The following is a 14,193-nucleotide window of genomic DNA, read 5'->3' as shown; positions in this document are numbered from 1 at the left end:
TGGTGTACTTAATATCTCCTTAATATTACTTTTATGCAACTATACAGGAGCAGATATCGAGTGACGCACATTTCAGACAAAAGCTGGCCTGTTCTCCACCAACACAAACAGTTCCAAAAAAAGCAAGTGAAGTATCAAGCTTTGCACATTGGCAAGCAACATTCAGACTGGAATACAATATGTGAGTGGAATGGAGTGACAGTAATTTTCCCTCCCGGCTCAAATCATTCTGTAATCACTCCACTTTACCTCCGCTCCGGGTTGCACCTTTCCAAGCAAATCTGAAGCCAGAGAAAATTCAGATACTGTAACTTTCGAAAATATCTAAATAAATGCATAAAAATCACAAGCAAAATCAAAATCACTGTTCACATACACTGGTAAGAACACAGAGGACACATTCAAGCTGAGTCATGTGTACAGCGGCCTTGGAACAACACTTGACTAATCAAGGGTCAGAAGGTCGGAGGGCCAGAACCGCAGTATAAATCACAATAGAGATGTTTAATTTACAGCCAGTTTTTATACTGTATGGTGCATAACAAATATATTTTTGGATAATCCATAATTAAATATTTTACTAGTGGAAGATTTTCATCTCATTAGATAGATGTTGTTCATTTGAACTTTCTATTCATCAAAGTATTCTCAAAAAAAAATAATCAGTATTTCCTCAAACATATTAAGCAGCTCAAATATTTTCAAAGTTGATAATAATAAGAAATGTTTCTTGAGCATATATTCTATATATATATATATATATATATATATATATACATCAGCTCCACAGTACAGCCTAGGTGTGTCCCGTTCCTCAGCGTTCTCAACACACGCTCCCCTGACCTCCACCAATGAAGACGAATCCACCCGCGGTACAGTGTCAGGGAATGCGGCAAGGTTTCTCAGGGTAGAAGGGCACTTTTTGTAATAAACTCTCACAGACAGCAGGGCGATACATGCACCCACGTCCTGGAAGGCCAAGTAGAAACCCTTACGAGCTACTGGACCCACTTCCCGCACTTCGGTATTCAGCCTCAGAACACGGTCGCCCAGGTCTGTCTGTGTGAAACTCTCATCGGCAGCAATAGTATCGATTTTGGCGTAGTCGTTGGGATGAAAATGAGCATTGGCACCATGCGGCTCATCTGTCTCAAAGTAGAGGAGGTTAAAAGTCTCCTTACAAGTGCCAGAGACCCAGGGAATGCTGTTGCAGTCCCGCAGGGTGAAGCGAAGCTCCACATAGATCTTCTGTGCAGCCTGACGGGGTATCCAGTTTGTACGAAGCCAGTTGTTCTGGTTGGGTTCCATTACGTGGCACACCTGGAAGGTGTGGATGGGACGGTTATGCTCATCCATCTCCGTGATGGCATCCCACTGTGGAGAGCAAAGGACAGATATATGAGAAGATAGATAGTGGGATAATTGGAGAAAGCAAAATTCATTTATTTTTTTATTTTTTTTGCTGTGTAAAATTCATATAATATACATTAAATGGTTATTTATACACATGAATATACAATACTATAAAGTACACTACACTACCGTTCAAAAGTTTGGGGTTGGTAAAAAAAGATTTTCCGGATTTCCGTGTTTTCATCATTATACGGTAAGGGGCCCTATTACACATCTTCTGAAAGACTACAGAATCTCAGGATCAAAACACAGGCAAAAAAGAAGCAGAAACAAGGTGTGTAAAATAACATGATCATTAAACATTAAACTATGGTGGCCGAGAAGTGCAAAACAAATCACAATTCTGAAAACAAAATAACAAATTACAAACGCAAATGCAAGTCTAAAAAACAAAATAACAAGTCAGAAAACACGACAAACCGGAAAAGGTAGGTATAGTTTGAGACAGCGCCATTGGTTTGGGATTACTCACCGCTGACTGGACGAGGCATCTGTCAATCAAGGTATACAGGAAGAACCAGCCGAAGAACAGCAGAGTCGTGGTAGAAAGTTCGGACTCGGAGGTCGTATTAAAGTAGCTCAGTTTAAATGTATTGTATGAATTGCACTTACTATGGAATAAAAAATACGGGGTGTCTATTTACATTTAGTTAAAAGTGGCTGTAAATTATCAGCTTCAGTGGTGTAGATGGATAAGCGCGTGTCATTAGCTTTTTGACGCGTTTGACCCGGGTTCGATCCCGTCTTTTGCCGAACTTTTTTTCCCTCCCTGTATTGAGTGTAAATTATAATTTTAATTTTAATTATTAAATGGATGCCACCTTATTGGTACAATAAAGCCCTCCCTACACCTACCCTAATACTTTACGATACTTTATTTTCAACTTTTTGATTATTTCCAATTTTTATTGAAAATAAATGCCTTTACGATGTGATACGAGATTTGTTTTCGGATTTGTCGTTGTGTTTTCTGACTTGTTATTTTGTTTTCGAATTTGTCATTGTGTTTTCTGACTTGTTATAATGTTTTCTGAATTGTTGTTGTGCTTTCTGAATTGTTATTTAGTTTTTTAAACTTGTATTTGCGTTTGTAATTTGTTATTTTGTTTTCAGAATTGTGATTTGTTTAGCACTTCTCGGCCACCGTATTAAACAGCATATAAATCAAAACTGCCTAATGTTACTGAATAAAATGTCGATGAAGTGTTACAGGACTGTGCAAGCTTTGGGATGTTGATGGAAGTGATCTACTCCATCTATGTATGCTTTGATAATTGATTTGAATCTGATCTGGACGTAGTCTTTGACAAAAACATGATTTTTTTTCAGCTTTTTGTTCAAAATCTTGCTTTTATTTTTATGAAAATTACCCACAATCAAGTGTTGATAAAAAAATAAAAATAAAAAATCTTTCTTTTGACATATTGCATGTACAGATATTCATACGAAATATTTTGGAGGCTATGAAAATTTTGATTGAAAATGCTGGCGGTGGCTGGCAAAAAAAAAATGCTGGCAGGGAAAGTTATAGAAGTCTCTTATATAAAGAAGTCTCATTTATTTGACCAAAAATACAGTAAAACAGTAATATTGTGAACTATCACTATGATTTAAAATAACTGTTTTCTATTTGAATATATGTTTAAATGTAATTTATTTCAGCAAAGCTGAAATTTCTGCAGCCATCACTCCAGTCTTAAGTGTCACATGATTCTTCAGGAATCGTTCTATGATGTTGATTTGCTGCTCAAAAAAGAAAAAAACATTTCTTCTTAGCAACGTTGAAAACAGCTGTGCAGATTAATATTCTTATGGAAAATTATTTTTCAATTTAGAATGAATTTTAGTATGAAAATAATTGATAAATTATGATTCAGTGAAAATGTTCATATACAGATTTCGCACAAATCTGTGCGCAGAGCTGGGTAGTAACTGATTACATGTAAGTAATTATGGATTACATAATCAGATTCCAAAAATTAAGTACTTGTAATTATATTAAATTACATTCTAAAAAACTCGTAATCAGACTAGTTACTTTTTTATTGCTTACATATTCTTTACACAACAACAATAAATTATTAATAATTTATTGATTATCACTAATTCCTTTTTTTCATCTTTTAAATGTTCCTTTCTAAAATAGGCTACTGCTTATATACTCTCAGAAAATCTTCCAGTTTTGTGGACATTCACACAAAGAACAGTCATAAGTCAGGTGGCCACACAGCATTTGACCACTGGATTTCCAAAAAAAACATTTCAGGTTTAAGAAAGTGTTTAAACATTGCATCAACCACTGAACACATACATTTTTATTTGAATTATGGTGGGTTATTTAACCATGTATTACTATGTCTTTGGAAGGCTTTTGTCTTCCAAACATATTAAAATGCACAAATTCATGTTATCTCTTAATGCAGGGATTCCCAAACTTTTTTGTCTTCTGAACCTCTTTCACCTAATATATTTACGTACTTGAAGTACCCCTGAGATTTTAAAATAAATATTTTAATAATTAAGTATCACATTTGCATGTTCACGGTTCTCTGACGTTGGTTAATGGTCACATGGCATGCAGGTAAACAAATACAATATTTCATTTTTTTAGTTAGTATTTTTTTAAAATTGATGTTATATTAAAATAATTTATTTTACTTTTACATTTTATGATTTAATCAATTATTAGCTTTTCATTAAACTCATGAACCCCTTGCAGTTCCTTTATGAACCCCCGTTTGGGAAACCTTGGCATCATATAATGTGTAATGCACTCCATGTTAATTACAACAAATAAAAATATTTTCTTACTCTTTGTATTTTTATGTCAATATGGTACAATATTATGCTATTTGAATCAATGTGATAAACGAGTTCAGTCAAAAGTAATCTAAAATTAATCAAAAAGTAGTCTGATTATATTACACACAATGTGTAATGTAATGGATTACATTACTAACTACATTTGGAGAGTTCATTTGCAAAAACAGATAACTCTGTTTTTATACATTTTCATATATTTTTTATTATTATTGTGCATTCCAAGTAATATCAATCAAACTGTAGTTGGGTTGTTTTTATAAAGTAACAATAACTAAAAAATAAAACAAAAAAAGGTAACTTACAAAATTAAAGTTCATTGAAAGTATATTTTTTTATATATTAAAAGTTTGTTTTTTAGCAAAAGTAGATAACTCCAACTGTCGTTTTTTGGCAAAAGCAGATAACACTCGGTTAATCTTTGTAATCTCCTCAGCTGACAATGTAGACGCCTAACAAACTTTGTTGTTGTGATTGCACGCAATACAGGGAGCTTTTCCCTCACCACTGTAACGTGCTGCTTTAGTTCCGTGAAAAAGTTTCCGGTTTTATTTTCCTTTTACACGCAGAAGAAGATATCACGGGTTCATCAAGTTCGTTGAAATTATCTATCCTCGATCACTTTTAGTCAGCTTTGACGTAACTCCTTTAGACAAAACTCCTCTCGGCTAGCACGTCTTTACGAAGTGACTAGCAGCCTTGTCACCTGACCTGAATACTGCTCGCAGATTTTCTAAAACTGACTTATCGGGTTGCGTACACAAACAACAAGGGTGCTTGTCGGTTTCTGCTGTAAAACGTGAACACACGATGCGTTGACAGTGGACAATACCGGCTTTTGTGACAAAACGTGCATGCTATATGTGGAGAATAATGCACGGCAGTCAGTTTTTTTATTCTTTAAACCATTTATCGGTTTTTGCAAATGAACTCTTCAATTTTTGCCATGTAATTAAATTTTACATTTTTTAAAAGCAGATCGTAAGTGTATTTATTTCTTGTCTCATTAGTGTTTAGCACAGTTGTCGTTGCTAGGAAAAGCTTGTTTGTTTACTGTGTTGAGACGTGCTGAAGTTGCATTTGGTCTCGTACTCTATCGCATACCTTGTCAGTGTCGTGCGCTTGCTTAGACCTTTGTTGTGATAAACAGTAAAGTGTGTTCAAGCACTAGCAAAAGACAGTGTAAAGAAATACTCTTTGAGAGAAGCAGTCAATCAGCAGAAGTTAAAAGCAGATCGTAAGTGTATTTATTTCTTGTCTCATTAGTGTTTAGCGCAGTTGTCATTGCTAGGAAACGCTTGTTTGTTGAGACATGCTAAAGTTGCATTTGGTCTCGTACTCTATCGCATACCTTGTCAGTGTCGTGCGCTTGCTTAGACCTTTGTTGTGATAATTTGGAATCAGTAACACATTACAGTTTGTAAGTAATCTACCCAGCTCTGTCTGTGCGTACACACAATTACTAAATTAGACCCAATGTTTGCCTCTTCTGATAGCAAAATATCACTATCTATTTATTTCACTGTCACATCCAGGCAATGTGAGACTTCTTACTGCCATTTTCAATAGACTTACATAATTTTTTAGGTAGTATCTCTAGACTGTGATGCGCTACCCATATGCTTGGTTATGCTGAGGCTGTGAACACAGTAAGGCATAAGAGCCTAATAGATTTACTAAAGACACAAGCTACAGCTGAATCAAACAGTAATGACAGGACGTCTGGCCATCACACTGCTGCTCTTCTTTGAATGACTTTCTGCATTGTTCTCTCTTTTACAAGTCCTTTTACTCTTTCTAAACACGTTGTATTGCACACATTTGCTTTTCCAAACACCTCCCATATCTTGTTATAACGCTCTCACTCTCTTTTCCACATCTTCTCACTTTCTTTTTCACAAACTCTCACTATGTTCCGGCATTCTTATTTTCCACCCATTCAGTGTCTTTCTCATACATATCTCTTTTGTACTCCCACTTTTTTTTTTTTTACACTTAACTGTTTTCCTCACTATTTCTCCTCTTCTTTCTGTGTCTTCAGCATAAATCTCTTCCTCCAATCATCTGTTTCCTCTTCTTTTCTTTTGTTTCTTATCTCCCTAATCTCTCTCGCTCTGATAATGAATTAAGAAGGATGCACTTCATTAGCACTAAAGCCTCCACATATTCACTTTCATTATTGCAGTAATAAGCTAAGCCTTCCCTAATAGCCTCTCAATCAGAAACTTGCTGTATCATAGCCCTGATGTGTGCCGATAGGTCCTCACAATAGTCCGCTGTTTGCAACCAAAATGTTTGATTGAAAGAGCGTCTAAAGAGTTCCATTTCCAAACAGATCAAGTCAGCTCATGTTCAGTTTATACTGTACGTAATTTGCAGATTAAACTGGATATAATGGCATTAAAATGCTTGTGACAAGGCCCAGGTCTTCAGTCCTGCAGAACAACTACATAGAGACACATGGACCCAAGAAATGTAAACATATCTGAAAAAGAAACAAACAAACAAATAAATAAATAAATAGGGGATACTGGGGCAAGCTGTCATGCATGGAAGTTGTCACAAAAAAATACCATTTTATATTCGTATTTTTTTATTTTTTTTATTTATATTTATTTTTTGCCACATCTGCTGATGATGGAGGAATTGAGAAAATGTATAAATATGTCTTATCAGCCACTGAATGATATTTTGCGACTTTTATTTGCGATATTAATATATTTATGCCCCTTTAGGTTTCTCCAGTGTTTTTCCAAACATTAGCAACATCATGTGGCATGTGAGATGAGCCAGGAACTGCAGCGGTCAGATATTCATTCATATGTGACCCAGTGTGACTTTGTACTTTATATAACTGTTTAATGCAAGCAAAATATTCCATTCACAGCTTCCAGCCAACTGCCAAGTAACTGTTTTATTTACTCACCACAGCCCGTTTCTACTCACATTTGACACTTGTTAACATGTTAATTTAGGACCCTGTTTGTAATTATTTTTGGAATCTGTTTGCCTTTATTTTTTAGTAAATGATGAAATTCTACTAAGCATATTCTAATATATAGGCCTATATATATATATATACCAATTCTGACTATTAACTAACAATTAACTACAACTTTTCCATCAAAAACTTAAACTCCTAATTTGCTGCTTATTATTAATAGATAATAAGGTAGTTGTTGAGTTTATGTATGAGGTAGGATTAAAGGGATAGTTCACCTTCAGTTGCTGGTCCCCATTGACTTCCATAGTATGGGGGGGGGGGGAACACTATGCAAGTCAATGGGAACCAGCAACTGAAGGTGAACTATTCCTTTAAGGGATCTAAAACATAGTCATGCAGAATATGGCATTAATATGTGCTTTGTAAGTACTAATAAATAGCCAATATGCTTGTAATATGCATGCTAATAAGCAACTAATTAATAGTGAGAATTGGTCATTAAAGTGTTTATTATCATTGTCTTATGCAGTCGTAGGTTTATAAAATACCCTGGAGCCTGTGGAGTTTGAGCAAACAATTTCCTGCTTTTGTTAAAAAAAAAAAAAAAAGTTCTCTGATGCTGATGATAATGTTTAGCAAACTTTTCATTATCTCCCGACAGGTCATATAATGTCATTCATAAAGTCATGAAATGAATAAATTGACCTCAGAACAGCACACCGACTCTGGGTAGTTTGATACATGCCCTGATCCTATAATCTCCTCTCACCCTGTCACTGCCTTCCAGCCTTTTGTTTCTCATCAGCTTTTTTGTTGGTGGTAAAACGAGGCATTTAGAAGAACGGGGAGGCAGCAGCATGCTTTCAATCTCCTGCTAGAAAGTGGCCGGATATATCTAGGAACACTGTGGCGGGGATGAGATATCAGCATGCAGCTTAAGATGCTACACGCACTGATAAAAGTGGCTGAGATGGATGAAGCTAAAATCGCTGGCTACACATCACATTAAGTTGGCAGGGGTCCACAGAGAAGGATTCAAAAATGGCACAGATCGGTGTGATAGAGACAACATGGAGGAAATGCATCTCGGGGATGAGGGGGGGATTCATTGCTTTTAAAATGGTTTAAAAATGGTTTCTATCAGCAGATGTCTAGATGATTGACTCTCCTTTGATATCTGTCATAATTTCTCCACTTGGAAACTGTGTTTTTCTGACTGTATTTGGCCTCTCTGGCTGTAAATTAACCTTTTCAGCAAGCGCCTCTGAACTGACTGGCATGTAAATATGTACGCTCAATAGCTTAAAAGCATCTATTATCACCATTAATTTCTGTTTGTCAGATCCAGCTTAGGATTGATCTTTAAAGCTTTGATTTTTCTGCACGTCCTGCATTGAAAGTACACACTTCGAGACTCCATAATAGAGTTTACACAACCCAAATAAAGGTCTGCTATCAGGGGAGTTGGGGGGATCTATCAATTGCAAACGAGCCCTGGGTAAATGGAAATACAATTAAACTTGAGTGTGAATTTAATTATCTTGTAATTATTAAGTACACATTAACCATGGGTAATGGAAGTGCTTTGTGAGAGAGATACCGGCACTACCTTTGACTCAATAATTGATTAATGCCTTCCACTTAAAATGGCATCAATAAAAACACCAGATGAATGACAAACATTCATTTCTGTGTCATGGATCTCTTCAACCTTGTGCCTGTGGCTCAAACTCTTTATTTATTTACTTGCTTTCTTTCTTTATTTATATGCTTTCTTATTTGTTTTTCAGAGCAAAATGTATGTATTTCATTTTTCCTTCAACCTTGTGCCTGTGGCTCAAACTCTTTATTTATTTACTTGCTTTTTTCTTTATTTATATGCTTTCTTATTTGTTTTTCAGAGCAAAATGTATGTATTTCATTTTTTCCTTTTATTAAATCAAATAACATATTAATCCATTCAATTCCTCAATTCATGTTTAATTGTATAGCGCTTTACACATTTCATATTGTTTCAAAGCCTATCACTTTTTACAGAAAATGCATGTTTCTGTTAGATGTTACATGTTCAGGTTACAATTAAGCATAAATAAAATGTAGAAAACAATACACAGGTACCAATTATAATTATAACAACTTACATGGACTGCCAGTTTAACATATTAATTTAGAGCTAGTGATTAATTATTTAAAAAATGATTTGATAAAAATGCAACAGTCAACTGATATATTTTCGGAAATTAACAATTTACTGACATGCAAAGCCACTTTTTTAATGTCTATTCAAATTCTACCACAATAACATTTCTGATTTAATTAAATAATTAATAAATTTACAATATCATGTAATTTGATTACAACATAAACTATGCAAAAATGTAAATTTAAATGCACAGTTAAACCGTTAGAAAAAAAAAAACATTTATTTGTGTGTCTGTGTATTTTCACATATTTTCAAGTGTATCATGTATATTTGAACACACATGAGTTACTAATCATTGTATGTAATCTATATATTGCTCATTATTTATTATTGAAAATCATTTTAAAGTGTAACCAATACAAAAAACTCACGCCAAAAGTATAGCAGTTTACTTGATAACAGAAAGATATATTTATGGAAGCAAAAACAAGCAAACAGGCCATGGGAAATTGAAACATCCTTATAATAAGAACTGAAAAATATCACTAAGGTCGACATCCCATGGTGTACTGTAATTTTAGAATCTCGCCAACTATGATTAGTTTCAGTAATAATAATACGGATTCTTGTGCAAGATATCACAAGGTGTTGAAATCTCATTTTGAACATGCAGTCTGGATTACAAAAAAGGACATGAACATTTTTTAATTTAGCTCTGGGTAAAGTATGCCTTTAGGTCGTCTCCTGCCTAATCTATCCTTTGTCTTATTTTGCTTTCATTATCCCAGACTGTTTTACAACCTAGACTCAGATACAATCTCTATTCTGATATGACTTTATTTCCGAATTAAAAAAAGAAAAGCAAATCAAAACCTTGTTTTTCATAAGAGAAACAAGAAGGAAAGGAAAGAGAAAATGAGTGAGAGAGAGATAGAGACAAGAAAATGCCATCTACCCTCAACAAAGAAAGTAAGAGGGACAGTGGATAAAGATGGAAAGAGATACTGCTGAAATCTAACATCTAACAGCAGCGACACAAAAGGTAAACAGTGATGAAAGACTGCATTTATGGGCTTTGTCATTTAAACAACAAAAAAAGGTTTCCCTTCCATCATGCACCAGCAATGGACAAAGGGAACAAGAGCAGTAGAGGCCAACGGGACCTGTGACATCAGGGTCACTCTGGACGGTCAGGAACAACAATGACCTACTTCCACCCGAAATCTTCTCTATATTCTTTTGTCATTATGACTCCTGTACAAGAACCATCGCAAGGAAACAGCAAAGGGACACATTTGACATTTTGTTCTGTCTGTTATATAGAACAATATACAGTCCATCAATAGTTAATTGATGGACTGGAGTCATTGTGGATTATTGTGATGTTTTTATCAGCTGTTTGGACTCTCATTCTGACGGTACCCATTCACTGCAGAGGATCCACTGGTGAGCAAGTGAGTGCGTGAAGTGACGTGTGGCCAAGTATAGTGACCCATACTCGGAATTTGTGCTCTGCATTTAACCCATCCAAGTGCACACACAGTAGTGAACACACACACACCGTGAACAGACACCAGAGAAGTGGGCAGCCATATTGCTGCGGCGCCCGGGGAGCAATTGGGGGTTCGGTGCCTTGCTCAAGGGTCTCACCTCAGTCCCTTTTTATTGAGAAAGGAAGAGAGGAAGAGGAAGAGAGAGGAAGAGAGAGGAAGAGAGCACTGGTTATTCACTCCCCCCACCAACAATTCCTGCCAGACCTGAGACTCGAACCTGCAACCTTCGGGTTACAAGTCCGACTCTCTAACCAATAGGCCACGACTGCCCCAAATTGTAATTGTGACGAGAGGGGCGGGGCCGAGAGCCGTGGGAACGGAGTGAGGCCGGTGGAGTAAATGCTAATGCACGACACCTGCGCCACTCACCGGTCTCGAGTCCCACGGAGGAGCTCTGGAAGGATAAAAGGAGGAGTGACGAGAGAGGATCAGGCCTGGATTTTATTTTGTGTTTCGGTTCTGTTTGTGCGTGACAGTCGTCCGCGAGGGGCTGTCGTGCTGTTTTGTGTTTATTTTATTATTAAAGTTTTGTTTAAGTGTTCGCCGGTTCCCGCCTTCTTCTTCCCGATCTACAAACGGTTGTTACAGTAATGATGTAATGATAAATTGATCTAAAAGAAGAAACAAACTCATCTACATCTTGAATGGCCTGAGGGTGAGTACACTTTCAGCAAATGTCCATTTTTTAGTGAAGTATTCCTTGAATGTCCTTGAACTATTCCTTGGAAGTGCTAAGTGAACAAGACACAGATTTTTGTACTGAAATAAGTGGTGCAACTGTTTGGTTGCTTGTGCATTCTGGTCACTCGTATTCAGCACAAATCAAACAATTGTTCAATGTTCAATCTATTGTATTACCTGGAAAGCTTTGCTGCTGTTCCTGACCAAAAACGCAGGATACGACATGTGTCAAGGCCGACCAGGCATGTAAATGAGAAGCAACAGCAATTTGTCACTGCCTGTAAAGCAGAGGGTGATGGTGATGTATTGCACTCAGACCAGGTTCTCATGCTAACCTCCAATTGGACAAGTTATGAAAACAAGGCTCTCACAACCATGAAAACAGATATAGGGCAAAGCGTTACAGTTGAGAGAGAGAGAGAGAGAGAGAGGAAGATAAAAAGAGATGGAGGGACAGCGATAGAAAAGAGCGAAAGCAATATTGGTACTAAGCGAAGGTGTCTCAGTGTTACGTTGCTGTATTTTCAGGACAATGAAGATTATCAGTAAACCACAAAGACATAAATGTATAAAAATATTCACAGTAAAAAAGGCTGCTGTGGTTGTTAGAAATTCACCATTAAAAAAAAATATTAAGCTGCTTGTAACCTTATAGTATTTCATTAAGTGATATAATTTACCAATCTACTTGAATGACCAAAATGTGCCTCTACCTTTAAAGTTGCAATGAAATGAAAGTAGTGACTCTCTAAAAAAATTGTCACGGGACAATACCCTTACAAAAGATACAATTTTGTACCTTACTTATTACCCCTAAAGAGTGCATATTAGAAACTTAAAGGTACATTTTAGTATCTTTTGAAAAGATAAAGTTACATGTAAATAAAATGTCACTTTATTTTAAGGTCCAGTTCTCGCCATTAACTAACTATTAACAATGACTTTTGCCTCAATAAACTCCTAATTACTGTTTATTAATAGCTAATAAAGTAGTTGTTAAGTTTAGGTATTGGGTAGGATTGAGGATGCAGAATATGGTCATGCAGAAAATGTGCTATATAAGTACTAACAAACAGCAAATATGCTAGTAATATGCATGCTAATAAGCAACTAGTTAATAGCAAGAATTGGTCCCAAAACTAAAGTGTTACCAAATACTATATACAGTATATATATATATATATATATTTCACAGCGGATTTTTCACACACCCATTTTACCAGTGGAATCAGAGCTGCAGATTGCTAATGTTATATGTCAGTTTAGATAAAGTCCATTCAGGTAAGGGAGTCCATGAATTGCACATTGCACATTGCTCTCCTTAGCCTGCTTACTCAAACTCCATTAGTGTATTAATCTGATTTCTGCATCATGTTAACCACCATCCAAAGATTTGAACTGCTGGCACACCTGTTTGATAACATGGTGTCTCAAAGAAAATATATTGGAAAGATTTAACTCTGTTGCCCTATCCTACACAGTTGTGTACTTACATTCCCTTCCAAAAAAAAAATAATATCAGGGAATCACATCATGAAAACAGATTTGTATAGATCACATCAGTCACTTTTAGAGCAGGACTGCGAGTGCAAAATGCTGCAGCTTCAAATAGCAAAGGCTGAGTAAGACAGAAGGAGAACTCGCTTGTGTTCTAAGAGAATTTCTCAGGATGTGGGTTAGAGTTAAAATGGAGCTTGGTGTTTAGTGTCAGTTGCAATGATGAAATAAAAGGTGTTCTAAATCAGTGGGAGCTCTGGTTTTCTCAGAGAATAAGAAGTAACACTTTCTGAACTCAATCAATAACCACCGAATCAGCCGCAGATATCAGAGAGCGCATGCTGGTGTTAGATTATCAGATTAGTACTATTGTGTTAACATGTGTTATATGGACTGGAATCAGGGGAGTGCAATCTGGGCCAGCTGGAGACTAGTGGAAGTGTGATCCATACAAACTTTCAAATATTACACAATAATTTTTTTTTTTTTAGAACTGAAAATCCTGAGAATAATCAAAGACCTCATTTATAAAACAATGACAAATTTGATCCTAAATTCAACAGAATATGTCCTATGTCAAAAATGAGGATTTATAAAGGCAGAAACTGACATGAAAATATTCTTATTTATATGCCAACCAAAAAGCATGGGCATTTCGAAAACTTTATGGGGCAGAATTATCCTGCAGTGTTTGGTCAGAATTGATTCAATTCATGATTAAAGAAATCCGTTATGACAGCCACTGTGTAAATGACTATATTTCAACAATGAAACATACATTTTATAATTGAAGAAACATAATTTTATAATTGCCTTAATAAATAGTTTGGACCCTGATGTTAATTGCGTCTTGTAATATTATAGTAAGCTAATGTGCAAGTAATATGACTCCCTTGTTTACAGCATTAGCTAAGATCTTTTTTATCCTTAAGAATATTTTGGCAACACTTTCTATGAAACCTGTATTTATAAGGCAGTATAAGGGTATGCTTAATGCATTATACTGCACACATAATGGCTTATAAAAATGGCTTATAATGCGTTGTATCATCTTATGAGTAATCATAATTATTAAAAGTTATTATTAAAAGTGTTACCAAAATGTTAATTATAATTCAATTTAAAGACAAATCCACAATTTT

General features: G+C 35.6%; 1 protein-coding gene across 1 annotated transcript in view; it reads right to left on the bottom strand.

The window, feature by feature from the left end:
• Window positions 1–368: 368 nt before the first annotated feature.
• Window positions 369–14,193, bottom strand: part of LOC107655062 (ephrin type-A receptor 6-like) — a 39,833-nt gene continuing 26,008 nt past the window's right edge. Inside the window, exons 3-4 of the mRNA XM_016442462.1 lie at window positions 778–1,374; window positions 369–377 (exon numbers count right to left, since the gene is read on the bottom strand). Coding sequence (XP_016297948.1) covers window positions 369–377; window positions 778–1,374 — 606 coding nt within the window. The remainder of the gene's footprint in view (window positions 378–777; window positions 1,375–14,193) is intronic.

Source organism: Sinocyclocheilus anshuiensis, unplaced genomic scaffold, assembly GCF_001515605.1.
Source record: "Sinocyclocheilus anshuiensis isolate Anshui unplaced genomic scaffold, SAMN03320099.WGS_v1.1 scaffold1231, whole genome shotgun sequence".
Classification (NCBI taxonomy): Eukaryota; Metazoa; Chordata; class Actinopteri; order Cypriniformes; family Cyprinidae; genus Sinocyclocheilus; species Sinocyclocheilus anshuiensis.
Note: the sequence above shows the minus strand (reverse complement) of the source record. Positions and strands in the feature narration are given on the sequence as shown.